We start from the raw sequence: 26,353 nt of genomic DNA, 5'->3' as shown, positions 1-26,353 counted from the left end.
AATGGTCTTGAATCAGAGTACAGGATTCCACTTTCTACAGAATTAAAAAGTAACTTTTTGTTTGGCACTTATAACACCAAAATTTTACTTTTAGGAACCATTAGCACTGTGACTGGAAAAAATAAGAAACAATTTATATAAAATTAAGTTTTTAAAGCAGTTTTTAAAGAGCATGATTCAACAGTATGTGAAAATATACAGACCTTCCTTTTTGCCAAGACCTGTAAATAATGATTCCTGAGATGTTTTCTCTCTCTTACAAGTGATAAGAGTCAAGTGCTCTCACTGATTATTGGATGTAGTTTACAATCAACTGAAAAGAGATGGTAACAAACTACACAAAGGCACACCGTGCATGAATTTTGCAGAGGATAATGAAATCAACAACTGTCAGTACAGTGGAGGAGAATTAAAAACTACAGAAATACTATGACACATATTAGTTTCATTCAGCATTGTGCAGTTAGAAAATTACTGAAAAAGGCAATATTTTTATTATAACTTATATTGAAATGCTATCTCAGTGTAATGAAAAACTGGAAACAAGAAGGCCTGGCAACCAATCAGTTTTAGGTCCCCCAGTAAGAAGATACAAATAATACAAAGAATATTTTTTTTTTTTTTGGTAATGGACAATTTGCATTTTTGCGTACTCTGCAGCAAGAGTGGTAACTCTTACCTATCATACCTGTAAAGTCTCATGAAGATCAGTTCCCCTAGTGTTCAAAAACGGGAGATTTTTATTGATACCTTATAGCCACTTAGCAGTTGTTGTCGCTGGCCAGCCCAGCTCACTGTTGTCTTGTCATTTGTGTCCCACGGGTGCCCTGTTCCCGCACCCAGGCTGCCTGCTCGCCCCTCGCCTGGTGGAAGAACTGGCGCCTGCCCAGGGCCCTGCTGCGCCTCCCCGGCTCCAGGCCCCTGCTAGCAGGGAAGAGCCAAATTCTTCACGGGGGTGAGCAGTAACAGGCTTGTCGCACCCAGCATGATGGATCACTTCTTGAGCACAGGTGCCATGAGTTTACTGCTTGCATTGTGCTCTCAACGATGAAGCACAAGGCACCAGGGTGCTGCCTGTTCAGCTGCTCAACATCTACCCTGAGCTGACTCTTTCTCTAAATGGGAACCAGTAAACAGTGCAGTATCATAATGTCAGGCAGGACAAATGGTGCTTTACAAGAAGGTATTATAACTTTCAAAATGGAGTATGAAAATTTTGGACAATGGCTTGCTTATTAGAAGGTTCATCTAAAGAGCAAAGTACTCTGATTTCCTTTAAAATAAATTCTTATCAGTATAAAAGTATATGCCTACACAACTGTCATGGCTTCGCTTGAAATTCACAGAGAGATTCACTGTAAAAACGCTAACACTTAATACTGAACAATTAAAATATGGAAAATGGAAATTAACTCTGTTGATTATTACAATGGAAGAACTGATTTCAATTTTTAATGAAACTGAGCATATGCAAGAATCAGATTTGATTATTTTCTCAGTTCATGCTCTAAGTACATAAGCCCTTGCAGGACACCAGAACTTCCAAATACTTTCCAGAACTTTCACTGACGTTGACCACAAAATATCACTGACTTGACAGGAGTAAAGCTTTCAACTCCAAGCTGCCTACGGTAGTGTATCAATATGATCTCATGATAAAATTCAGAGAATAAACAGTTTATGCTTATAAAAAATGAATTTATAAGTCACTTAGTCTGTTGCAACTCAAAGGGACGTGACCTTTTCCATTTATCTCAATTATACACTGAATTTCAAACATGCTTTTTGAGGGGAAAATTTACAAGTAAGCTGGGAATGTAACTGTGCTATTGATTTGTAGACCTCTGTGCAAATTAGGCAATGAATTGTATGCACAAATAATGAAGCAAATAAAAGAAAGAAAAAAATTGTCCTTTTTTTTTTTTGAGATGTGGAATGTACTACTAAATGTATTCAATACATTTTATCTGAGATACTCTGCCTTCAGTCATTGGCCAGCATGCCCTGCTGTAAGATCGTAACACTATGGATCAAGAACAGAAGTAGAGAGAGTAATTCATAGATTGAATCAAGGGACCGTAACTGAAATATCATGTACTCTCTGACTGAGTCTTTAAGTAATACAGACTCTATTGTAAGCTTGCCTTAGTAGGGTAATCTCAGATATCTGATTTGAATGTGTGAAATGAAGTACAGAACCCAACGCTGATAGAACTGTATTAATGTATTGTATCAAAAAACACAGGATAACTTAGTTAACTATAATAATTTATAACTTAGATTGGTCAGAAATTTCTATAACCCAGGCCATTAATGCCCACATTAAGAAATACTGTGTAAGCAAATATTGGAGTAAAAGAGAAAGACAAAAAATGAAAATAGTTGAATGGACTTTTTTATCTTGATAAGTTTTTGCTCAACTTCATAAATCCCAAGTTTTTATATTTAAGCATTTGCTTGAAAAAAGCTAACATGGATTTGCTAACAAATTCTGAAATACTACTTTAAGGCTATCATTACAATTGCTTACAGGTTCCTTCTGAATTCAAATGTTCCCGTATTAAGCCCTTAAGCCTGCATAAAAAGTGACTTTAGATCTTTCTTTCTCTGATTCCAATGAAAAACGCTTTGTTTGTTGCATTTGCAGAACAAACTGGTGTACCATACACTCTGCAGCTAAGAATACCAAGAAACTTAAAGAAGTAGTTTCTAGAGATACAGTAGTGATCATATCCTCCTTTGTTTAAAAATAGAAAATCTAGTACGACTGGATGTATGAAAAATCTCCTACATATTAAGCTTATATTTGCAAACAACATATAAAAGCAGCCAAGTAATTTTTTTCTTTTTCTCAGAAGAAAAAAAAAAAAGAGGGAGAAATGCAGGAGAAACAGAGGGTAAATTAAGCCAAAACATTCATGTTGTATTCCTAATTTTTTTTCTAGGCTCTAGGTTGAAAAGTCCTACATCAACACATTGCTTTTTGCCCATTCAAACTATCAGAATTTACAGTTAATAGCACATTGGTGCAATTATTTCAACATAAATAATTATGTTATTTTTTCCAGGAAGAAAATCAATGTGCTTTATTTCATGAATAAAAATAGGGCACTGATTGCAGCAGTTCTAGCAACAGTGAATCCAGTTCTGCGGTACTCCACTTAGGAAAGACACTGGTGGCTGTGAAAGGATTACAGAACGGAAAGCAGGATTCCCTTGTCATAAGATCCAGAACACAAAGGAAGGATGGATGAGAAAAAACACCCTAAAGTAAAGCTGATCTGTTCTTTGAATATGCACTAATTTAGCTTGTCAGTTTTACATCTTATTATTTTATCAATATTCTCATAATAGATTTTTAACTTTTTTTTAATCTGCTTAAATTCAAAGAAATTTCATGTTATATAAACCCAGTGTTAGCATCTTTTCCAAACAAAGTGCCAGCTTTCAGTATATAAAAACTTAATATTATTTATTATTTATTATCACTGCTATTACTAGTTATACGAAGGAAACAGAGTGAGTAGCAGGCAAAGATGCATGTTTACTCCTTGCACTGCTGTCCTTTGGCACAGCTGAGAACAGCTGCGGGGCTAGTTCTCTATGGGCCTTTGGAGGCTGAGGAAGGGTTTGCTGTACCCCCAAGTCACACTCTGCAGTCTGTTCACAAAGCTCCCAAAGTTGGGAACAGGATGGGAATAGAGAGGGAATGAGTAAATCTGGAAATGACCCTTTACAGCCATTTCCCAAGAGCTGGACAGGGTTCCTGTTCTGAAGTGTCTGCTCCACCTTGGAAGGGCAGATGTGGATTTGCAGACGCCGGGGTGAGTTAAGGAGCTAGTCTATGCAGAGCTGCAAAGGTCAGCATCCTTTACCGCTGCAACGCAGTGACCACTTGAATGGGAACAGCAATCAGCATGGCACCAGCATGCTCCACAGCGGTTTGGAGCAGGAAGCGAGGAATACCACCAAACCCAAGTAAAGTAACAGTGTGCTTGGGGAGGGGGAATCCAAGTACCAGATTGGCCAGAACTTCTGTCTAGACATCTATACATTCGCAAAAGTGTTATGGCAAGAAGTGGTCAGGACCTTGGTTTTTCATCTGACTTGGAAGGCAACAGAATCGAGAGTAGTGTGACGGCTGGCTGCTGCCCAGGGAAGGGGTCAGCAGGGGCTCTGGAGACAGGGCGCCTGCCGTCCTCCATAGAGCTCCCCCAGATGCCCAAGGCAGGCGGCACGGGGAGCGAGTGCTGCAGGAACAAGGGGACCCCAGCACGGGACCTGAGCCCATCAGCTCCTGTAATGCAGATCCTGGGGCTCAGGTGCCTTGCCTTTAACTTTGCAAGACAATATTGTGGTTCATGAAATATTTCATCTCTGATATTGGTGATGTGCACAAAACAAAACAGAGACATGATGCAGATTTGGCTTTGATTTTGCAAGGAAACAAAAACAAATAATAAAATTGAGAAAGAAGGAGTTGGAAGTGGATAAGTTGCCAGCAGAACTTGGTGACTGCCCTCCTTGGTGGCACTGTGGCCTCACAGTGCTTCTCCTGTAATTGGTTATCGAAGTCTGAAAGCATGCGGGGTGGGGGGGGGGGGGGGAGACTTAGCTCATATTGAAGGATACTTTAATTTCACTCATTATACTGATTAAAAAACATCAAAATCTGGGTTCCATCCACAGTCTGTACTACCACGAGGACTTCTGGGATGCAACATTTTCATCTGGTCTAGCTTTTTTTTTTTTTTTTACCAGAGCTTCATCTCTGGTGTAACGCTTTATTTAATATTTTAAAATAATAACAGCCTCATACTGTAGACACAGTAGCTTAAAATGCTAATGGGATCAAAATACATCATTTGGATGTTAATGCTCTGTGTCAAGTGTTCAGATACAGAGGCCGTGGAGAGAATAAATGCAGCTGACTAACGTTTTAATTTAGTTCCTCTTGCTCCTATTAATTTGGCCCTCTCCCTCCACCGTCCTGATGCTCGCTGCTTGTTCTATAGCAACACCAGCAGTTCTCATGTGCAGCTCTCACAGCCCTCTTATTTACTCCTGTTTTAACTTTTCGCAAACATCTTCCATTTTCTCCCAAGATTTCTTCACATGGTCTTATATTATGCCCCTTCCAAGCTCCATTCCAGCTGTATTTCAATGGCAAATGGTGCTACCCTACCTGACGGGGGTTCCTCTGTACTCTGGCACCCGTCATCTGACAGCAGCAGTTGATCACTCTGTGGATCAGTGCTAGAAAGGGACACAGAAAACCTTTTTCCTAGTTACCCCTTCTGAGAAGGGCAAGACCAACTCTCTGTCATGTTCCTGTGGCCATCTCACTCTTCCTAGAGCTTTCCGTCACTTTCCCTCAGTGCTCCAGATCATACTTGCCCAGTCCTCCCTTTTCTGCAGTGTTGGCTCATTCTCTCAGTCTCTCGGCAATTAACCTGCTAAAGCTTTCCTCTTCCAGCTTCTTGTGCAAGTCTTGGCCTCCTTACTTGGAGACCCAGCATTGGCTCCAGGTTCCACCTTCCCAAGTCTGAGTTACGCCTTTCCCTGCATGCCTACCAGGTTGCTCCTGCACAGTAGGCATGTGTAGGAACAGTTTTGGTTCCAGCTGTTGTTTTGTTTGCATTTTACTCTTGAATATTTCCCCCCGCCCCTTGCTCCAACTGGATGTAAAGGGGAGAAGGGTTCATTTTCTTTGCAAGAAACCTAGCCACTAAAAAAATAAATATCTAATGAGATTTTGATGTAATCTGTGAACATTAATTTTTCAAAGCTAGGCGAAAGGTTCACATCATTTCACAGAGTTCAAAAGCACAACTTAGATACAAAGACTACTCACACCAAACTTCTGATCTTTGATCTAGAGCAGAATGACACACAACCATATTAGCAGAAAGGTCTGAAGAACCTGCAAACCATTCAAGCAACAAGATATTTTTACCAAATCTGGTTGTGGCTGAGAGGTCTCCTTGGACTTGCACTTTGCTTGCAAATTGATGCACAGTTTTGTTTGACTTTTTCCCAAGAATTTTCACTCTTAGGTAGAAAACCTAAACCCAAGGCTGGTAAAGCTTTAAGTAAGAAAACAAACAAACAAACAAACAAAACCCACAACAACAGCAACAACAAAAAACAAACAAACAAAAACCCACAAACTTCTCCCCTCCCCCTCAATCCCCTCCCACAAAACAGGACAGAAAGTAGCAAAAGCAAACACAAATGATAGAGAGCTTTAAAAATAAGATGTGTTCTCAATCTTGCCCAGCCAGGCTGTTTACATACAACACGTGCCATGCAATTTGCCTTGTAGGCCAAAAACTTAATTTGGGACTTCCTACAACTGAGGTGACAACTGGAGTTTGAGCTATGCAGTCACTTATACAGACTGAGAAAATGTGTTTGTTTTATCGGATATTATTAGAGAAACTGATCTTAAATAGAAAGTTTCCACTGAAGACTAAGGGAATTGATCTTCATTTTAGAAAAAGGACTAAGTTGGTGAAATCCAGTGGAAGAGTATTTCTGGTAAAAAAAAAAAAAATATTTTCCCTCACCTCCTTTTACCCCCAACAGGTACACAACTAATGAAATACACTCAAGAGATGTACACACTGCTGGTCTTCTGTTATCATACTCAATCAATAAGAACAATTTAGAGCACTGGTAACCTCTCCATGCATACTTCCACTGCCCCATGGGATCAATATAATCAGTATCGCAGATGGCTGGTGAGAAGTAATGAGATCATGATAACAAATAGGCAAGCTTTCCAAATTTTTTCCTGTTGTATGCCAAAACATCACACCTTTCTGTCTGTTCCTAAAGGACAAAATAGCAATATTCAAGAATATTGTATTAAATACAAAAAAAATTGTTTCCTACATTTACCCCTACAATGATCTTTTGTAACTTTACTCTAACTTTCTTGTAACTTTACTATAGTTTTCACTTTTTCTTTCCCTTAAAAATAACTGTGAGACTTGAATTCTTTACTCTTGGAAAGGACCTACACACATTTTAAAATGTATAGTATTTTCCATATATTTCCCCTGAACAGGACTGCCATTTGCAAAAGTCTTGGTTTTATTTTATAACAATACTTGTATATTCATGGCTAAAATTCATCTATGGAATACATCAGATTAAAATCATGCATGCATATTAAAAAACCAAAAATATATAGTCTATATAGTCCATATAGTTAATAGTCTACATAGTTATATAACATGCTTACTGAAACTGAAAAAACAGAATCTCAGTTCCTGTACTCTTTCTTGCTGCTCCCTTTGGAGCCCACCTTGAGCAAAGGCATTAAGCTTTTCACCTCCACTTCAAGTCTATTTCCATTGAGTCCCATTTGCTAGCCAGTTTTCAACAGCTGTAGGTAAAGATTGTCCTAATGGTTACAATCAAGTATTTTAATAGGTTATCTGGCTTTAATGCTTAACAGTAGCTGTGCATCTCTTAGCATAGAAGCATGTCAGATTTATTTCAAATGCAGCTATAAAATACAGCATCAGTGCAATCCAAACAATGAGCTATTGAGCACAATTTATGTAGTCATTGAGGGGATGTAGGAAGACTGTAAACATTTGTGAAGGGAATGAAGATCATTATGATTTCTACAATATGTATAGGAACACTCACATTTTACCTGCTGCACTAGTAACAGTTATGCTTTAGCTAGCTCACTAGATAAATAAATGGATTATATATGAATCTTACCTGGGAGGAAATGAGATGTCCAGTTCATACAATCTGTCTTTAAAGACTGACAGCTCTCTGTCAAATTCTAAAAGCTATAAAAGATAGAAATAAATATATTCACTCTTTAATGTTGAACTGAAGCAATCTAAACCCACTACATTTTGAAAAATGTAACAGACTTGATTAAACAGCTTGAGCTATATCCCCTCATAATAGTTTTTAAAACAATGCAAAACACTCAATACTATTCTGATATATAAACAGTTCATTGAGAAAAGTGTACAAAATGTTCCTTTTCATCTCAGTGAAACATGTAACATTGGCTCTTCACATCAGTGACCACCTGTATGTACACTTACTATTTCAAGATGGCAAAATTTTTAAAAATTTTATTAGCAACCTTTTCAGAGATAAACCAGGCTAGCATTAAAAGAGTACAGCAAACTGATATGCTAATCAGCCCACAAAAATGCCAGTGAAAGTATCATATTACTTTATATTATCTTTAGCTCAGATAAGAAGGTACAATAAACACAAGGATGTGCAAATCACTCTTCCTAAGCAAAGACAAGCAGCATTTTTGTACACCTATTTTGGGTGGTGCATGTCAGATAGCAGAAAAAGGGAAACGTGACAATAGGTAAAATGTGTTCGCAGGCAGCAGCCAAGATGTAGTACTGGAAGAAGGTATTTCACAGAGGTATTCATAAGTCTAGATTTAATGTCCTGTATAAATATTACTTCTTGCCAAATTTGTTTTCCCTTGACCATGACAGAGGAAATAAATGTCTGTAGGCTTTGTTCATGAACACAAACCTGCTCATAACAAGTCAATAATAATAGTCCATGCTAAACCAACAACTCTTCTGATGGACACAAAACCTTATTTAAAACCATGGCTGGTGTTAAATCTGACGTGGAAGTGAATTAGTGAGGTAAAAAACAAAAAGCTCATAATCTACTCTGTTACTGGCTGTCGTTCTGAGTGCCACTTTCTATTTTGACAAGCATGTCATCAAAACAGTATCCTGTATGATGGTGGCGTGTTTGCCCACTGTTCATTAATCATGTCCCATCTCACAGCTGTGCTGATACCATTGTATGAATGGCAGAGGTTCCCAAAGAAATTAGATTGTGTCCCTCTTTCTCCTCTGCCACCTCATAAATCATTCCTGAAACGTGCAATTAGCAGCTACTTGTACACATTAATTATCTGTGCGAAAGGCAGCTACCTGAACCACCTGCACTGCTGATTAGCTACCTCTCCAAGGCCCACCCGGTTTTCTTCCATTTCTAGTTGCCGTGTTGCTTTGTGTATGTACTTCTACACACAGATGCAAACTAATGGGTAGCTTTCCCCATTTCAGGATGCCAAACTGACACCAAACTTTGAGATGGTATGCTAGTAAAGATGTAACAATACAAATAATCGCAGTTAATTTTTGCATATTTTAACACCTGTTCAAACCTCCTGCTAATCAAGATGTTTGGATAAATGCTTATAAACATCTGTGTGGGAACTTGCATCTCATGTATCTATCTATCTAATAATATGCTCAATCCTAAAAATGTTGGGACAATTCAGCCTGCTCCTATGAAATAATATCAACACACTTCAGGAAAAAATGATTCATCGTGCATGTTTCCAGACTGTGATCCTTTATTTAAGTATGTATAGATAGACGTGTAGCCACTACGTATAAATACGAGATGGCTATGAAAACAAATGTCACTTTTCTGTTCCACGTTCCCACTTGTTTAATTATCTGTCCAACATGAATCTATCATAGGAAAAAAGATCCACTATCCCCAGTAAAAATGTTTATTTGAAATACTTATACATTAGTACAATACAAATACTTTTTTTCCCTGCTCTTTCCAAGTAAAAAATATCAGAGCAGGAAAGTGAAGGCATTGGGAAAAAGAGGACTATTTCTGAAGAGTGAAACTGCAAGAACTGAATAAAAGAACAATGCTCCATAGAACACAATGGTATAAATTACTCATGAGCATTCCAAGGGCTAGAGATGTTAAATAGAACCATTGTCCTCTCACACCAATTCACACTTTCAAAATTTTATACATTCAGATTGTTATTGCTATAATGATATTTGCAAACTAAATGAAAGCCAGCGTTTGGAGGACTAAGTATTCAGACATGCATTGTCATTCAAAGAAGTTTCTCTGATATTTTTATTTGCTGCAGTTGCTTGTTGAGTTGTGACTGTGCTATGCAGATGAGCTGCTGACACTGGTGACAGAGGACTGATAATAGGAACAAAACTATTATGTGCTGGACTCTCTATCTGTTCTCCAAGTTTTCCCAGGTAAATGGACATCATTAAACTAATAATGATAAAGCCAAAACCTCACGATGACCTAGCTGAATGTCTAAGCCCAAGAACGTGCCTAAAAGAGACACATAGGGAATGTTCATTGTTGACAATGCATCCTCATACGTAAAACAGTTAAATATTTTAGCCAGAGCAGATTATTTGCACGTATTTTTTATGTCTTGCTATATTTTAATAATTACTTAAATTTAACAAAGTATTTTTTCCTAGATATTAAGTGACTAAGTTACAATAGCTGTGACCTTCTGCACAGATGTGTCCACAAACCACACAAAGGGACATCTGCTCATTCTCATGAAGTGAAATGGCAAATCCTTCATGTGTTCAGGATGGTGTAGTGTGAACCCACCTAAGAGCTTTTCTTTATTTACCTGATACCGCTTCAGATAGTGGAAGAGATGAAGGCAAGAAATGATGAAAATTTGAATTGTGCATTTTGAGAAAACTCAAGTTAATTTTTCAGCAGAAGAGCATGCTCTAACCACTACTTTCTTTCTGATATTTGTCTTAAAAGCACTTTGGTTCTCATTCAAGCCTGCAATCTCAAAACGCAAGATTACTGGTGAAGAAAACCTAGGCCTTATCACAATTATAGATGCTACTTTCCTTCAACCCAACTTGAAGAGAAGGAAAGAGACTTGGCACAGGCACCAATTCATTACATCTGCTTTATGGCAGGTACGTACATGGGTGTCTGGTGCTCCTTAGCACTACAGATAATTAATGAAAATTAATGTACGCCACCTGATACAGAAAAGCAGTCAAAATATTACAGGACAATGTCTTTATTTTTAAAGCATATGCACCGTATTTTAAAAAAAATCTATTCATGGATATTTTCAGCACAGATTTCTCACTTGCTTACATATGGTACATTAAATAGCATTGTGAATATCATTGCCATAGTAGTAAACGTGAATATGTCTGCTCACTCTAAATGACTTAGAAATGACAAAAAAAAATCAGTTTAAAGCCTAAAAATCAATATATTGTTCCATTTAATTTACTAATTACATGGTCATCTTTAAGAAGCAAATCTTTATGGTGTTACATGATGTTGTGGGGTAATTTGAACAATTGCATAGAGATTTTAAAATGCTGTGTCTGGAAGCTAATTCTAGAACTATTTGTCACAAGTTCACAAGACTTTTCTTTTTACTTTTTTTTTCCCAAACTCAATTTCACCTATGTATTCATACATAAAATATTGCAAGGATTATGTAAGGGCTGTTTTATCTGCTCTAACCATTGAGTTGCTGATATTCTGTCAAGATATTTCGTTTACAATATCCAGCTACCAGCCCAACATGAACATTTGATTAACATCTTCCAAATGAAAATGCCATCCATACATGTGAGTAATACAACTATAGTTAGTCGATACTCTGTGAGACAAAGAGACGATACACCTCGGGGAATACAGATGCAGCATGATTAAGAATGCACAGAGTACACATCCACTGGCCTGTGACTGTGACAAAAAAAAAATCATAGGGAAGAATATTGTTTTAAAAAACAGGCTAAATCTATCAATGCGATTTCACAGTCTGAAGTTATATATTTTTGTTTCATAAACTGCATGAGCTAAATACTTCAATTGGTTTGCATACTCAAGCTCCTATTGACCTACATGGGAATCAACTTGATATCAATGAAGTTCTTTGCACAGAATTAAAGAATGATTGCATTTGCATTAAAGAATATTCCCTATTTAATAAGAGTAGAATTGAAAACCTTTATGTCTGTTGCCTGTATCAGCTGCGGTGCCCATCACCTCCCAAGGGAATTATCAGAACTGTTGTTTTTCCGTCCTGCACAGGCACAGTCTGCAGAACCCGTGTGCCAGTGGGCAAGACTGGATTGATGGCTCAACACTGCAATCTTTCCTATTGGTATTCCAGTGAACTCCCTCACCCCAGGGCTGGAACCGAGCTCAGTCCACTGTCCCTGTAGCTGCTGGGGCTGTATATGGAAAGCAGTGGGCATTCTGGCCAAAGATAACATTCATCTGGAACACTACATGTGGGTATTGTTTAGCTTGATAGAAACCAAAGGACTGTAACAGAGTTTAGCCAGTTGTAGAAATCAAGGTAATTTTGCTTGCTTCAGTTTAAAGCAATGAGGCACTCTGAAAAGGTCAATGTCCATCGGTATGCTTGGTAGGCCACCTTGGCTAAAATCACACAAGTATGAACCCTTTAAAACAGGGCAACTTAATTCAGTCATTGGAGTAGAACAACGGCAATTACTCATCAAGACCTACAGACCAAAGTCAGAGCATTGTTAGATCAGAAGGTGATATTAGCAGCATTTATCAAATCCATCTCCAGGGCCCACCAGAGAATTCACAGCTGTGAAAGGGAAATGAAGTTTCAGACCAAAAAAAAAGTAGATAAGCATACAGAAATGACCTCAGAGAATTAAAATACATGGTCAGTGGTCACTGTAAACCCCTTTGCCAGACTTGTATGGCATGCACTTTTTTCAAAAGACTTTGGAAATACAGCAATCTAATCCAGCTTTCCAGCTGAGAAAAAAATATTTAGAAAGTGATTCAGCAGTCTACTGACTTCAAATAAACGTCTGTGGATATACTGATCCCTCCCATCTATCTGTGAAAATGTTACACACAACTCTGCTCTGGCATTATTTAAAGCTACTGTTTTCTCTAGCTTAGACTTAGTAAAATTATCCATTACTATCTATTTTGAATCTTAATTTTCCTTTTCTCATAAAGCCATTCTTTAAAATCAGGTTTCATAGCAAAAAATAATAATATATATACATATTGAATATAAGCACACCACTTAACACTACTTTTGTATATCATTGCATTTCTGCACATTTCTGAGAGTCTGTCTGTACATCCTGAATGGCAGTGTTGTCAAATCATCAACTCCACATGAATGTGGATATATGGCACACAGAAAAACTGCACCAAATATACTTTTCTTAGCATTAGAAGAGTTAGGCACGGGTGGTGCCAAAGGCTCCCTGTGCCTGTACTAAATCAGAAAACTTTTTATTTCACTGGAAGTTCACTCAGAAAAACGTTTTGTTCTTGTTTTGACAATATATGTGTCTCTCTCAGGAGACATTCTGGCACTTTAAAGGACATGTATATTTTCAAGCAAGTATGCCAACTTTTTCAGACAACTGGACTGGAAAATGTATTTTAAAATAGTATTTCTGTTACAGAAATATTTAGGTTGCTTAAAATGTTTAGAAAGAACCATAGTTTCTCTTGAAATCTATTGATCACTAGAGAAATTACTGGAGACTGCTATTGGCTCTGCCTCATTGCAGCTCCCTTTTCCTTGCCGAGTTTCCCATTTGCACATTCCTCTTGCTCCCCTAGCCTGATTTGCACTGCAGGGCCCAGGCAGAGGGCTGTGCTCACACAACCTGAGTGCTGAGCACCACACGGGCACCACTCCTTTCCTGGTGGAGAAACACTGTGAGAGCGGCTGTGGAAAAGCAGTGGTGATTTTGACTTCGGTGATTGATTTGCAAAGTGGTGATGTGTTCAGTTGTTGGGTAGGGCAGAGTAAGATCCTGGCACGCTGCAGAAGAATGTGCTCAAGACTCAGGGCTTTCAGGTAGCGAAAAAGGGCCTAAGACAGGCATTTCTAGAAGTTCATGTAAAGCAGCATTTTTCATTCTGTAAGACATTTAGTACCTTGTTGGTCCCATAATACACACACACATCAACGCTGATTTGGATAGAACAGCTCCTTCAAACTTCTCTAATTACATACCCCTTAAATTTTCCAGCAGAGTTTGTGGCCCCTGTTGAAATATCACATGCTTGTATTCTGCATATTATCCTGTTTTTCTTAATTGTCCTGTCTGGACCCTTTGAATCCAAGTACATTGACTTCACGCTGAAACCACTAGCATGGATAAGCTTTGAAGTTCAACACCCTGCTAGCAGTTCCCCAGTGCTCAGTCATCCCTCTGCTCAGTAACACGCAGCAGAGTCCAGATCTCATTCTGGGATATTTTTGTTGTTTTAAGAAAACTAATTCAGAATCCTGTTGTATTATTCAGGTAATTAGTTCTCAGTAAGGAGACTACAGTTAACCACGTGCAAAGAATAAACTAGTTAAGAAGTTAAAAGCACTCAGCAGGGTTGAGCACAAACTCTCACCATGCAGCAACAGTTATCCCCATTCACATTCTGCTGACAACGAAAGGGCCACTGACATCCCCAGAGCTCTTCACCAAAACCGCTCTGCAGAAGCAAATCGCATTCTGTCCCTCAGCTCCACAGTGCCCAAGGAAGAGCCCAAGCATCCGAAACGCTGCACGTATTTTCACTGCTTTCAAACACCGCGACTACAGCTCCATCATCCTGTGCCCCAGCATGCGCACCCAGTACTGACCAACTGCGCACCCGGTACTGACTGGGTGATCCTTTGGATACCAACGCACAGTGAGAGCAGCCATGGCGAGCAGCAGTTCTCAGGGACTTTACCACCCGGGGAAAGTCTGCATGCACTCCACTTATCTTCTAATAGTAAAAAGTGGCTTTTGTCACTCCCTCTCCTGGGATTCCTGTGCTTGCACTGATTTAAAAAAAGTAACTCTGCAAAACTGCATTTATGCAAATTGCCTTTCTTCAAAAGTTTACAGAAATAGACACTTGAACATTATTGTAATTCATAAACTGAACAACAGCTTGTAATATATGCCTCCTTCAAAATGGCAAGAAAGACTGGGTTGTTGCCAACTTTAACAATACAAGATTTTAATTAGGAGTATCCTGCTTGCAAAAGTGACAGATCTAGTGTATTATTTTGTTAAATTTTACATCTTTTACTGTGAAACATAACATGGATTTATACCACCAGGCAGTTAATAGTGGCATGTGTTGTGCTGTCAGTCTGCAACTGCAATTTCAGAAAAGCATAAAAACACGTACAACACAGTTTTAGTATTGCAGAATGATAAAAAACCTTTTCTGAGTAAAGACTAAGACCCTTGCTTCTCAGCTGGGCGAAACTCACACTGAGGCTGAACCCCCTGAGCCAGGCCCCCGGCAGGGTGAGCTGACCTGCAGGTCCTGCAGACGGGCTGGACCCCAGAGGCGCTGGTGTGTCTGGTGTCCTGCTGCGGGGTCAGCGGCCCCGCTGCCCCTGCAGGCAACCGGGCACCCTGAAACATCACCCGAGACTTCCAGACACCTGCGTTTGCAGGGCTTCTTTCCCAGAGGGGATTCAAATTCATACCCTTACATCTTTGGAACTGCCAGAGCCTGCTGGCAGGGCTGCCCAGGAAGGGGCAGCAGGACGTGAACTCATGTCTGCTTCCTTGCGACTGACATCCTGCTCTCATCTCAAGCCGTATCTTTTGTACAGAAGTATCCTTCAGTCTTACATCTCATATAAAACTACAATGAGGTTATCAGGCATGCCTGGAAAATGTAAAAGGATTTGGCTGTTGCAGAGACTCAGGGTAAAAAATATTAAGCACCTTTCTATCTTTATTTGGATTGCCAAAGACTTCAGGCAACATGTGAAAGTTCAGGTTGGGTGCTTTTCTATATGCGCAAGTATTACCTGTAAGGGGTGACAGTGAGATCCATAAACTCTTGAGGACCATAATACAAATGCAAACAGTGCCTCTCTAGATATCCTCTTGGATCCCATGAAGGTTAAAAGGAGTGCCCTTAGGCCAAACCATGTTAGCAGATCATGCTGACCACAGGCTAGATTACAGAGCGCAAATACAGATGCTGGACTTGCTCTTTAGACAATACTTAAACAAGGGCCAATGGCTAAAAAAATACATATAGTACACCCGAATTAGCCTTTGGACTTGCATTGGCTGTGTAGAACAGGACAAGAGGACAAAGGGTCATGAAATATGATTTCTACCTTTGTAATACGGGCAAATTCTACAGCAGAATAACTTGTTTACCTGGACCAGAAATTTGGCAGTGAACAGCTAACCCAGCACATCCAATTTGACTCCTCCTTGCAATCTAGATGTACACTAAGATTTGTTAGTATGAAGAATTTATTGGTAATATTCCTGATCTTTGTCATTACTCATTCTGCAGTGTATCCAATGGCACGTCAACTAAACACTAACACTACTTTGCATAAGCAAATGCAATTCCTAGCATGGGAATACCTTTTCATGAGTAGAGGAGGAGAGCATAAAGCCATTTCCCTACCTGCATCTTTATGAAAATCAGGCATCTCAGATGACCACCTTAAATAAAAGAGGCAGTTTCAGGATGCATAGGATTTCCTTATGACCAGTCCTAGGTAACAATGATCCTAGGCAATCAATTTCCTTCCTCCATCCTAATTTGCCCTTATACATCATATTCAAGATTTTATCTGGACAAGGGCTGGTTGGCTCAGTGGATAAACCTCTGCCTTTTCACCTCTGGGATCATGGTTCAAGTCAAACCCTGATGAAATGCACTTGATCGTCCTAATCTAGTTCTTAGTGGACAGTATTCCCATTATCTTTAAAAGGGTCAGAGCCAAGGCCATTGGGAAGAGTGCATTGTGCTATATCTTGTCTGTTGATTAATACATTTTCAGTGATGCCAGATCCTTAACCTTCATGAGTGCACGTATTCTCACAAAAAGCTTAATAAAGGTCCCTGATGGGCTAACCCTTTCTTCTTGATGCCCATATCCTTTCAGGATTTCCCAGGAATATTAAAATAAAAAACACAATCAAGTTACTTATAATTTAAAAGTATGTTTGCCTCAACTGTTTGTAGAAACACCTCTAGGTTAATTAGTATAATAACAGATCCCTTTTGATCATTTCTTGTCATAGGGAGAACAAGACCTTTATAATTCAACCCATTTTTATAGCACATTACAATTTTCTTCTCATATTGTATCCTATCTGTCAAAGCTAAACAGACACAGAATAAAGGGAATCTACCTTCAAAGACTGATTTTGTTGTTCATAACATAGCCATTGAATAAAGACAGTGTTCACTGTAGAAATTTACTGTTTGTTCTCTGCATTATAAGGATGACTAAAAGATATTTGACCACTGATAACATGAAGCTCTTTTTTTTTTTTTTTTCATTGTAATAGTAAGATAATAAATAGAACCACTTCCATTTTGTGGTATATATAGGCTGGAGATCACTGTGCTTTCCTGCATAACTATCTTGCATCTGTTTTGAAATTAATGCTGACAGCGTGTGATAATGCAACAGTGTCCTCTGAACTATCTGATTACCCCGGAGTAACTGGACAGCTGGTACCCTCAGTCTAACTTCTTCTACCTCCAAGTTAAGAGAGGCAGGGGGAGCAGCTGACAAAACAGACTGTCAGGGCAGGCGTCTCTGTGAGAGCTGAAGCCAGCAGCATAGGACAGGCCACCTGCTCAGGAACAAGCAGGAAGCAGGGAAGGCAGCGCAAGCAGATACATAATTAGTCACCAGTTTCCATGAACATCAACGGACAAAACAGATTATGATTTTAGTGGAAATAACATCACGTCTAACTCTTAAGAAAATTAATTCACGGACTACTTTCATTACACAGTAATGGTCAAAATCTTAAGGACAATACATTAGTTTCCATCTGGATTGATTCCTTAATATGTTTAATATGAAATACATGAATGTATGACCCATTTCTCATTTCTGACTGTGGTTAAAGATTATAAAATGATTCCTAATGATTTAATCATTCTTCTGTAGTCATGAAGAGTTTTTAAGGTCTTCTTATGTATTTATTTAACTGACTACTGAAGAAATAGCATTTAACTCGTGCTTCTTTTGCATAGATCAATAACATGATCACTATTTTTCATTAAATTATTATCTCTGCCTTCTTTTTCTTTTGAGTATTTTAAAATTAAGGCTGAACTCCCAAATAGAAGATGATTTTTTTTGAAAAAAAAAACAAACAAACCAACCAAAAAGCAGTTATACCCCGATTCATCACAAATGATTAAGGAATTTGAAAAAAATGCTGTAAAAGTGTAGATTTATTCACGAACTCCCTGCACAATGCTACTCTCCTGAAACCGCTGGCATGATAATTTTACTCAATTGAGAGCTGGCAAATCCAAAGATACGTCCAAGTTTTGTGTGAATGACATACTGGTGAGTGTGTAAGGTCAGGGATAGTGGACAGCACTGCAGATCCACTCAGGATGCCTGTGCAGAAGGCTTAGGCATCCCCCACATTCTCCCTTGTGCGCGAGCCCCTCATGCTCTTTGGGTGGGTGAGGAACAGGGGCACAGAAGAGGTGTCGCTAGGATGTGGTCAGAGTTACCAGCCGGAGACTTCCGCCTCTTGAAGGGTGCAGCTCAGATTAGAGATGCCTCATTTCTTTGCCCACCATTCACAGGAAAGTCTTCGGAGCAGAACACAAACAGTGCTGTACAGCACAGCTTGGCTGTATGCTACTGTCAAAGTCACAGGTGTTAAGCTTTTTTTAACTCAAAAGCAACTCCTTCAACTGTAATTGTTGTGACACTAAGGTGAAACGCTGGATGTTGTACCTCCTTTCGTCCCACTTTTTGCATTTCGATTGCCATTCTGTAACTCCCTTCTCCATAGCATCTAGACATGGTAGTTCTGTAGTAGTTACTAGAGTTATGCCCTGGTTCATCTGAGGTACTACGACCTTGATGTACAATTCTGAACATACAAATTAAGTATCAAGATGGTTCTGCATTATGTTACAGCTCCTTTCAAATAGCTTTTCTCTTTTTTCTGTCCCTAAACAGTTTAATAAATCTGGGTGTTCATTTCTTGAAATAAAATGATACAGAATTGTTATTGCACTTCAAGGTGATAAATACAGATAATTGCTAAGATAAATTTGGAATAAGCTACATATAAGTCTGGAAAAATTAGACCTGACAGATGACTGCATGAGTTTCAAACTGAATTTCTGTTAAAGAGATAATTTGTATCTACATCAGATTTTTCATAAAAATACTTATTTCTATAAATATATCTTATATCTATAAGATTCTTTTTGTTGATTACAATGTAAAAAAGAAGGAATAACTGTGTATGGACAATGATAAAGTAGCCTGTTGATAATAAATATTTGTCAGGTCTTGTCACATCAGTACACATTCCACTGTTACTGAAGAGACATCACACTGATAAAAAAAAAAAAAACACTCGAAAAATCAATGGATTTTGAGCTAAAGCAGTTGCTAAACACACAGAAAACATCTTTATCCAACAGCCATAGTGCTGTGAAAATTCCCAAGCCTTGCATTGGTACAGCTAAGGAAAATTTAATCTTCCCAAATACTCATCAGGGCACTCCATCCTGCAGACCTGACAGTCCCACTTATAATTAATTATACAATTTCGATGGGAATATCGACTAAACAAAGCTATAAATCATAGAAAAAGTCAATAGGCATGGACACATTCAATCATGTCCCGACCAATGATTACTACTCTTAAAATACAATAATTATTTTCAGGAGCCAGCTTGAATTAAATTTCTGTCAGGCTGGTACAAGACCGGCGGTTGATGAAGGATGCGATGGATTTTTTGGGTTGAATTCGGCACAGAGACATTTATCCTTTTAGATAGGTAGTTTGTTTTTAGTGATCACGGTGCTGCGTGTTTAACTAGACCATGAAGATTAGATTATCTCCAATGGCTCATTATATCGTTTATCTTTTCCTTCCATGTTTGATCTGGAAGATTTCCTGCTTCTTGATGCATGAATGAAATGACTGCTGATTTTGAGATGGAATGTGCTTAAGTGGGAATCTGCCCGTGCTTTTGCACACTGTGTCCACATATGTAAAGCCAACCAGCAGTCATCTGAAGTACCACTAGGGATGTGGTAAATGGCAGCAAAAAGAATAGCTTTGCTCAGCTTCAATAATGTATTGGGGAAAAAAATCAACATGACAAATATTTGAGTTGTTTCAAAAAAAGCTAAAATATAATAGCAATAGATGTAGAGGAAAATCGTATGATTTACCTATAGAAACTGGAATTGGGATTAGTGTTATTACTCTGTATTAAGTATCCCCCAAACTGAAAAACATCAATGAAAAAACAATTGCTACGTATTTCCCAAGGATTTTTTCACCTTCTAAATTAAAAACAAACAAACAAACAAACAAACAAAACCTTATCTCACAGTAACTGTGTTTTTAAGATACCTTGCCTCACAGATATTTCTTGTGGTGGGTATATGCCACATATGAAAGATGTGCTTTAAGTAGGAAAAGCAGTCCCAGTGAATGGGATGGACATCAACAAACGCTTAAACAAGAAACATCTTCACTTTCCTCATGAATCTGACTCATCCAACTTTCCTGACTTCAGAAATGAGTGAGATCTCAGATTCTCTGATGGAATTAACCTTCTAGGTGTGAGTTAACTTATAAACAGAGAGGGTGAGTAAAGGGGCTTTGGTTATCCTTCTTGCCCTGGATCCTTGCAGACAGCTCTCCAAACAACCTGGCTGTCTATGAACAGCAAGAGAACATGCTGTAGGTAGAAGAGAAGAAGACAGAGATAGGAGAGCCATGGGTCCAGTATACATTCCCTCCCTATGCAATAAGTAGCAATACACTTTGTGAGCAGGCACACTGTGAAATTGGTACAGACTACAGCAAAAACTAGAGTTGGAGGACTCTCCAAGAAGCTGAGACACAGAAGCTCAATCCCATGTCTTCTTTATTCTGGGTGTGAGGAAAGAAGATAAAATTCAGGTGCCATGTGGAAAGATGTGAAAACTGCGCTAGCTTGTCAGCCTGCACAACACACAGTTTTTGTGTTGACAAACAGTTTCCATAGAACACACAGTTTTCTAAAGGTTTTGTTTGTCTGGCATAGCCTGCCCTACTTGTATAGCTCAGAATATTCAACATGTGAATGCTTTTAGTTTATGCATACGTAGACAGACCTGTATCTGAAACAAGGAGCTTAGTTCTGATGTCAGTGAAGTTGGACCAATTTCCATAAGCAGAGGGTCAGGTCAATTAAATCTTCAGTAAGGCTCCCATATGCACTAGGTATCTATCCGCTGTGCTTAACTTTTTTTTTTTTTTTTTTTGCATTTATCATTATGGGTGCTTCATGTTTTTCTTTTAGATACAAAACTCCTAGGCAACTTTAATGAAATTGAGAAAACTCCAAGCAATGATACAGAGATTTTCCAAAATGAAGTGGCTATATTTTGAAATAAAATAACTTTAAAGAAGATATAAAGTCATTCTCCACATAAAAAATCTAGTCCTCATTACAAATCAAAAGGCTAGTGGTCCCTGTCTGCTTTCTCTGCTTATGAAACTGTATATGACTGCCCAAACAGTGCTAGCCTGCTGCAGGGTTTGACCTTTCTATTTTATTTATTCACACATTTCTATTATTCTTTGTACACTCAGAAGACACAGATATTTTCAGAGCAGTTTTGCATTAAAGGCTTTTTTTTAAAGTTATTAGGAAGTGCACAGAAAAGAACAAGTAAAGAAAGTGTGCTTGAAGAAATGGGAAACAGAGGACAGAGAGGACAAGGTCACATTTCATTTACATTTTTTCTATGAAAAAGAAGGTAAGTTATGAAGATATTAAGAAGCTGCAATCAAAATAACTGGCTAATTAAGGAGGAAAGTTGGAGCAGTTACCATCTTGGATGAATTAGCCTTTCTTTCTGTAGACAGGAGGACTGATAAGGATAGAGGGCTGATAAAAACACAATTTATATGAGTTTCCAACTTATTCCTTCAACAGTGTTTAGTAACGAACTTACCGCAGTGCCATTGTTATCTCTAAAAACATCTTGATTAAAATAGTCAAAAAGCTTCTTTTCTAATTGTAGCATAACCTAAAAAAATAGAGGAGAAAGGTTAGCAAAGCTCTGGGATTCAGGTATCTAATACACTGCTGTTGGAAGCAACCCTTTTAGATACATGCAAACCTTTAAAACTACATGTCTCTAGGTGTCTAAAGCTCCTTGTCAGCTTGGCCATTTGGTTGACTGGCAATCAGTTAGAAAAATCCAATTAACTGCGCATTAGGTGTGACAATCTATATCCCACCCCTCCCTTTAAATTATCAGTTTGAAACAACTATATTCATTCTTTGTAGAAAAGAAAGTGAACATTAAACAGAGTTTGTATTTACACAGGGGGTACAGAGGGCATTAAGTTGTTTACCTTTCTGTCATTATCAGATTCACGAAATATTAGCTTGACTACTTCATTTGTGTCAGCTGCCCGGATAGTCTGCATTGTAGCCTTCGCACATAGTGTCTAATAAAAAACACAAAGGGAGAAAAGGAAACACGTTTAAACAAAAGATGAGACCACATTTTATAGAACTTGATCAATCTTTGTGTCTTCAAGTGCTGATCCAATGACATCTGAAAGTATGATTTGCTGTAGGTCAAAATACGAAGCATTGCTTATTTAAGTGATTTCCTCTCATGATGGATTTAAAATAATACACTAAATTACTGTTTGGAGAGAAACAGACAATATTAAGAAAGTATCAATCAAATAAAGCAAATATTCATTTAACTTATTGCCATGCACACAGGTTCTTTCATAGGTCTGACACTGTATCACACATTACTGTAAACATTCACAAAAGCCACTTCCTACAGCTAATGACTCCACAGCACTACTTATTTATGTACCACATTTTAAAACGCTGATAAGTACTTTGGCACTAGAGTCTTGCAGCTTAACTCATTTGCCAAAACTTCTGCCTTGTGAATTAATGCCCCATGTATAATTTGAAAATCCCAGCAATACTTAATGATCCGACTTTAAGTTTCAAAGTTAATTCATGATAGCAAATTGCTCATACACCATTCTTTTAAATAAAAGACAACATCACATCTCTAGATATTTTGATGATTGGGTGTCTAAAATGTATTATAAATCAATACTTCATTGGGCTCAAGGTATGAATTTCAAAGGAAGAGTCAGGCCTTGATTCATTAGATATTAGCCTAGTTGTGGTCCAGTTTTAACAGTAAGGAAGGCTGACCTAGAGAGGAATACAGAACTTGTTGTTTAAAGGGCTTGCTCTGCTACATTGTAAAAGGTTAAAGTCTGAAGCCGTTAAGCATGTATTTAACCTAAAATCATACTTTAGATACACCGAACCTGTACTTTTAGCTAACTTTAACTATGATAAATGCTTATAATGCAGACAGACTACGTCTCCACTGTGGGGTAGCAGGCTTCACAAAGTGCCCTGCAGTTATCCAACATGGGCAAACCTACTGGACGGTGTTTGATGCTGCTCCAACCCATCTGCCTGGGCTGCTGGAAGCCACAAAGCAAAAGGCCGAAAGGGGCGTTGTGGAAAGCTTATTATTACTCCAAGGCAGAGAGAAAATGGCCAAGATGGGCTCTCATACATGGGAAGCTGTTCAGTTTTCCTTGATTTAGTCTAGCTACCTATGGCGGATAGCATCTGTGCACAGCCTTGGATAAGGTTTGGTAAAGAATATCCATCTGAATAAAGAGCTTGTTCAAGGAAAAGAATTCAGTTAAGAATGGGGAAAGAGGTGATTTCCCTGCTCTGCGTGTTCTCTTCTCTTTCTTAATGGCCAGAAAACAGTTTGTCATTTTGCATGATATTATTCCCTTATAAAATAAGTATTTTCTTTGGTAATGGGCAATTTCACATCTGACCACAGGCTTCTTTCCTTCAAAAATATAACAACATATATTGGGATTCATTATTAGAAGTGCAGTATCCCTCAGACACAATATCATGAAACTACAGCTTACTTCTCATTTCCCCATTCTGAATTTCTTTTGAAGGAGATGCCAAGCACGTATTTAAAAAAAAGTCCACCTGCTTCCAAATAATCCAAAACTCAGCTGAGGTTATCAGTGCTAGAGTGGGAATTATCTGTCCAAAAACTTTTTCTTTCAATTTGACAAAAAGGCATTAAAATGACCCTTGATAAAGGGCTCTGTGTGTTGCCACAGTACAAACAAAAAGTGAAAAACCGAGCAATTCCATTTTTAAAGGATAATAACTCGAGTGTGATTCCGTAAAAGCGAAATACAAATCTCATCTTTTTCTTCATGTCTATGAACTGAACAGGTGCCGAATCCCTATTTTACTGAAGAGATTATACCCTTGCCTGACAGACTTTTCTTGATTGTTTCTTCCCCAAATAAGCAGCACCACGTCTACAGATTATGAACATCTACCTCCGAGTTTTATCCTAAAAAACCTGGCACAACCAAGGCCCAAACAGGGCCACAGGTGCCTGTGGAGTCACAGCTTTCACTGGAGGACAAGTTGTCGGTCACACGAACACAGATGTGGGCTGCCCTTTGAAAGCTTCATCTGCGTAGCAGAATTTTGAGGTGTTTTCCAAACGGCATTGGAGGAGAGAGTGAAGGTGCTGGCAGGAGCTCGCTTGACCCGCTGCGGCTGGGATGGCAGCGGAGAGGCACACCAAGCTGCTGGGGAGCACGCTGCTGCTGTTCCTTGCTTCGAGGACAGACCTCATCACTTCTCTCTCTCATCTCCAGTTTAGCTTTGGACGCGTTTTGTCTGTTTCTACACGTAATTATCGTTTTGCCATCTGCGTCCGCAGGCAATTCCCGATGAGGTAATCCACGAGCGAGCCATTCCCAATGTGCACTCCCTCCGATACCGCTATTGAAATTCAAAGCACAGATTAGCTAATCGGGTCAAACCCCAAAAAATAGCGCTTTGGGCTCATGTGTCACAAATCAGTCTGGTCGCCTTTAAAAAGCGCACCAGATTAGAACAAGCACCCGAACAAACCAAAGCGGAAAACTCGCCGCTCTCTAAAGCTGGTTTCTAAAGCCCTAACAAATCGCTCCATCTTTCACTCATTTAAACTTTCCAAATGAGGGTCAATACGGTCCCCTAGCATCCAAATGCTAATGCGCTTAAGTGCGCTTAAGCAGCTTTCCAGAGTGAATGGGCCAAAGAAGGGCTCGAAAAGACAAGGCAGAGTTACTGTCACTGTCAAAAAGTCATTGTAGCCACCCCCGGAGTGGTTGCAATTCAAGAAATTCATGATTTCTGTCTCTTAAAGGCATCTGCTTGAGAACATTTTTTTTTCCTGAGCTGCTTTATCTCACAACTTCAGGCCTACTCTAAAAGAAAAAAAAAAAAAACACAACGCGATCGACTCTTGAGAACCAATAAAGAGAAAGGACCCACATACCTTATTGCTTTCAAATTTCACACGCACAAAAAGTTACCTTATTCACAGACAAAAAGTGATTGGGCAAAGGTTCATTTCTTATACAAGCTGGAGCATTCCTTTTTTCCTCCTCCTTTCAATTTCTACAAAGTCGTAGTCACCCAAGCAGAAAACTTTCGGGAACATGTGCCTTTTTAGACAAGTCTACTTATGAAGGGATTTTTTGTTGCTGGTAAAGAAAATTAAAATGCTATGAAAACACACTGTTTCTTTTTAGGTACTCCCTCAAAAGTACTCTTTTGCAAAGTTAGAATATGGGAATTAGATGTCAAAACTCTTCTACCCAAGTTATCTTTTTTTTACAATTTTTTTTTTGAAACAAAATTTGGCTAAAACCTTTGCAGCAGAACTGAATTCAGAGCTCAGAGAGAATTCAGCATTCGGCCTTTGCTTAGCAAACACAGACATGTCTTACTACAGTTTTCACATGTACTGTCTATGCAGGCAGATGCTTCATAGTATCTTTTTAATAATGCTTTACAATAATTTATGTGTAGTGAATTGTAAAACATAGGAATAACTTTTCTGATAATTGCCTTGGAACATAATAAAAATGTAGTATTATGTAGATAGTATTTAATATTGACAGTGACAAATCTAGAATTTCTTCTAAACTCTGCAGTCTTTAGATATTGAAAGCCCTCTAATTTACAGTATAAATGCAGCCTTCAAAACAGATCTGTTCCACTACATACACATTAAAATGTTTTAGACTGTATTTCTGCATACTTATATTTAGAAGGGGTAAAGATATTAAAACAAAATTGTATTACGTATACATACAATATTATGTAATACATTGTGTATTATATAATTGCATTTTATATTGCATGTGTATGGAGACACTCTGAACTGCTGTGAACTACGCTACTGTTTACTGTTAGTAGTGCTCTGTTGAAAATTGCAGCTTTTTCATCCTGCACATCCACTTTCTGAGCATTCTTTAGACTTGAGTCCACCTCTTCATGTGTGAGCTGAACTATTGCATGCTTGCAATTACGTCAACAAAATTGTTTTGAAAAAAATAGCACAGCCAAGAACACAGTGATTAAAACTTTACAGTTGCCTCTGTCTATT

The 26,353-nt window shown here is 38.5% G+C and overlaps 1 protein-coding gene across 7 annotated transcripts in view; it reads right to left on the bottom strand.

The window, feature by feature from the left end:
• INPP5A (inositol polyphosphate-5-phosphatase A) overlaps positions 1-26,353 on the bottom strand; it is a 253,590-nt gene that overhangs the window by 18,853 nt on the left and 208,384 nt on the right. For all 7 annotated transcript variants that reach the window (XM_083843924.1, XM_083843925.1, XM_083843927.1 and 4 more), the window contains exons 10-12: positions 22,221-22,316; positions 21,815-21,889; positions 7,741-7,814 (exon numbers count right to left, since the gene is read on the bottom strand). In XM_083843924.1, coding sequence (XP_083700050.1) covers positions 7,741-7,814; positions 21,815-21,889; positions 22,221-22,316 — 245 coding nt within the window. The remainder of the gene's footprint in view (positions 1-7,740; positions 7,815-21,814; positions 21,890-22,220; positions 22,317-26,353) is intronic.

The sequence above is a fragment of the Anser anser genome (assembly GCF_964211835.1).
Source record: "Anser anser genome assembly, chromosome: 7".
NCBI classification, from domain to species: domain Eukaryota; kingdom Metazoa; phylum Chordata; class Aves; order Anseriformes; family Anatidae; genus Anser; species Anser anser.
The sequence above is the reverse complement of the archived record's forward strand: the minus strand, read 5'-3'. Positions and strand labels throughout refer to the sequence as shown.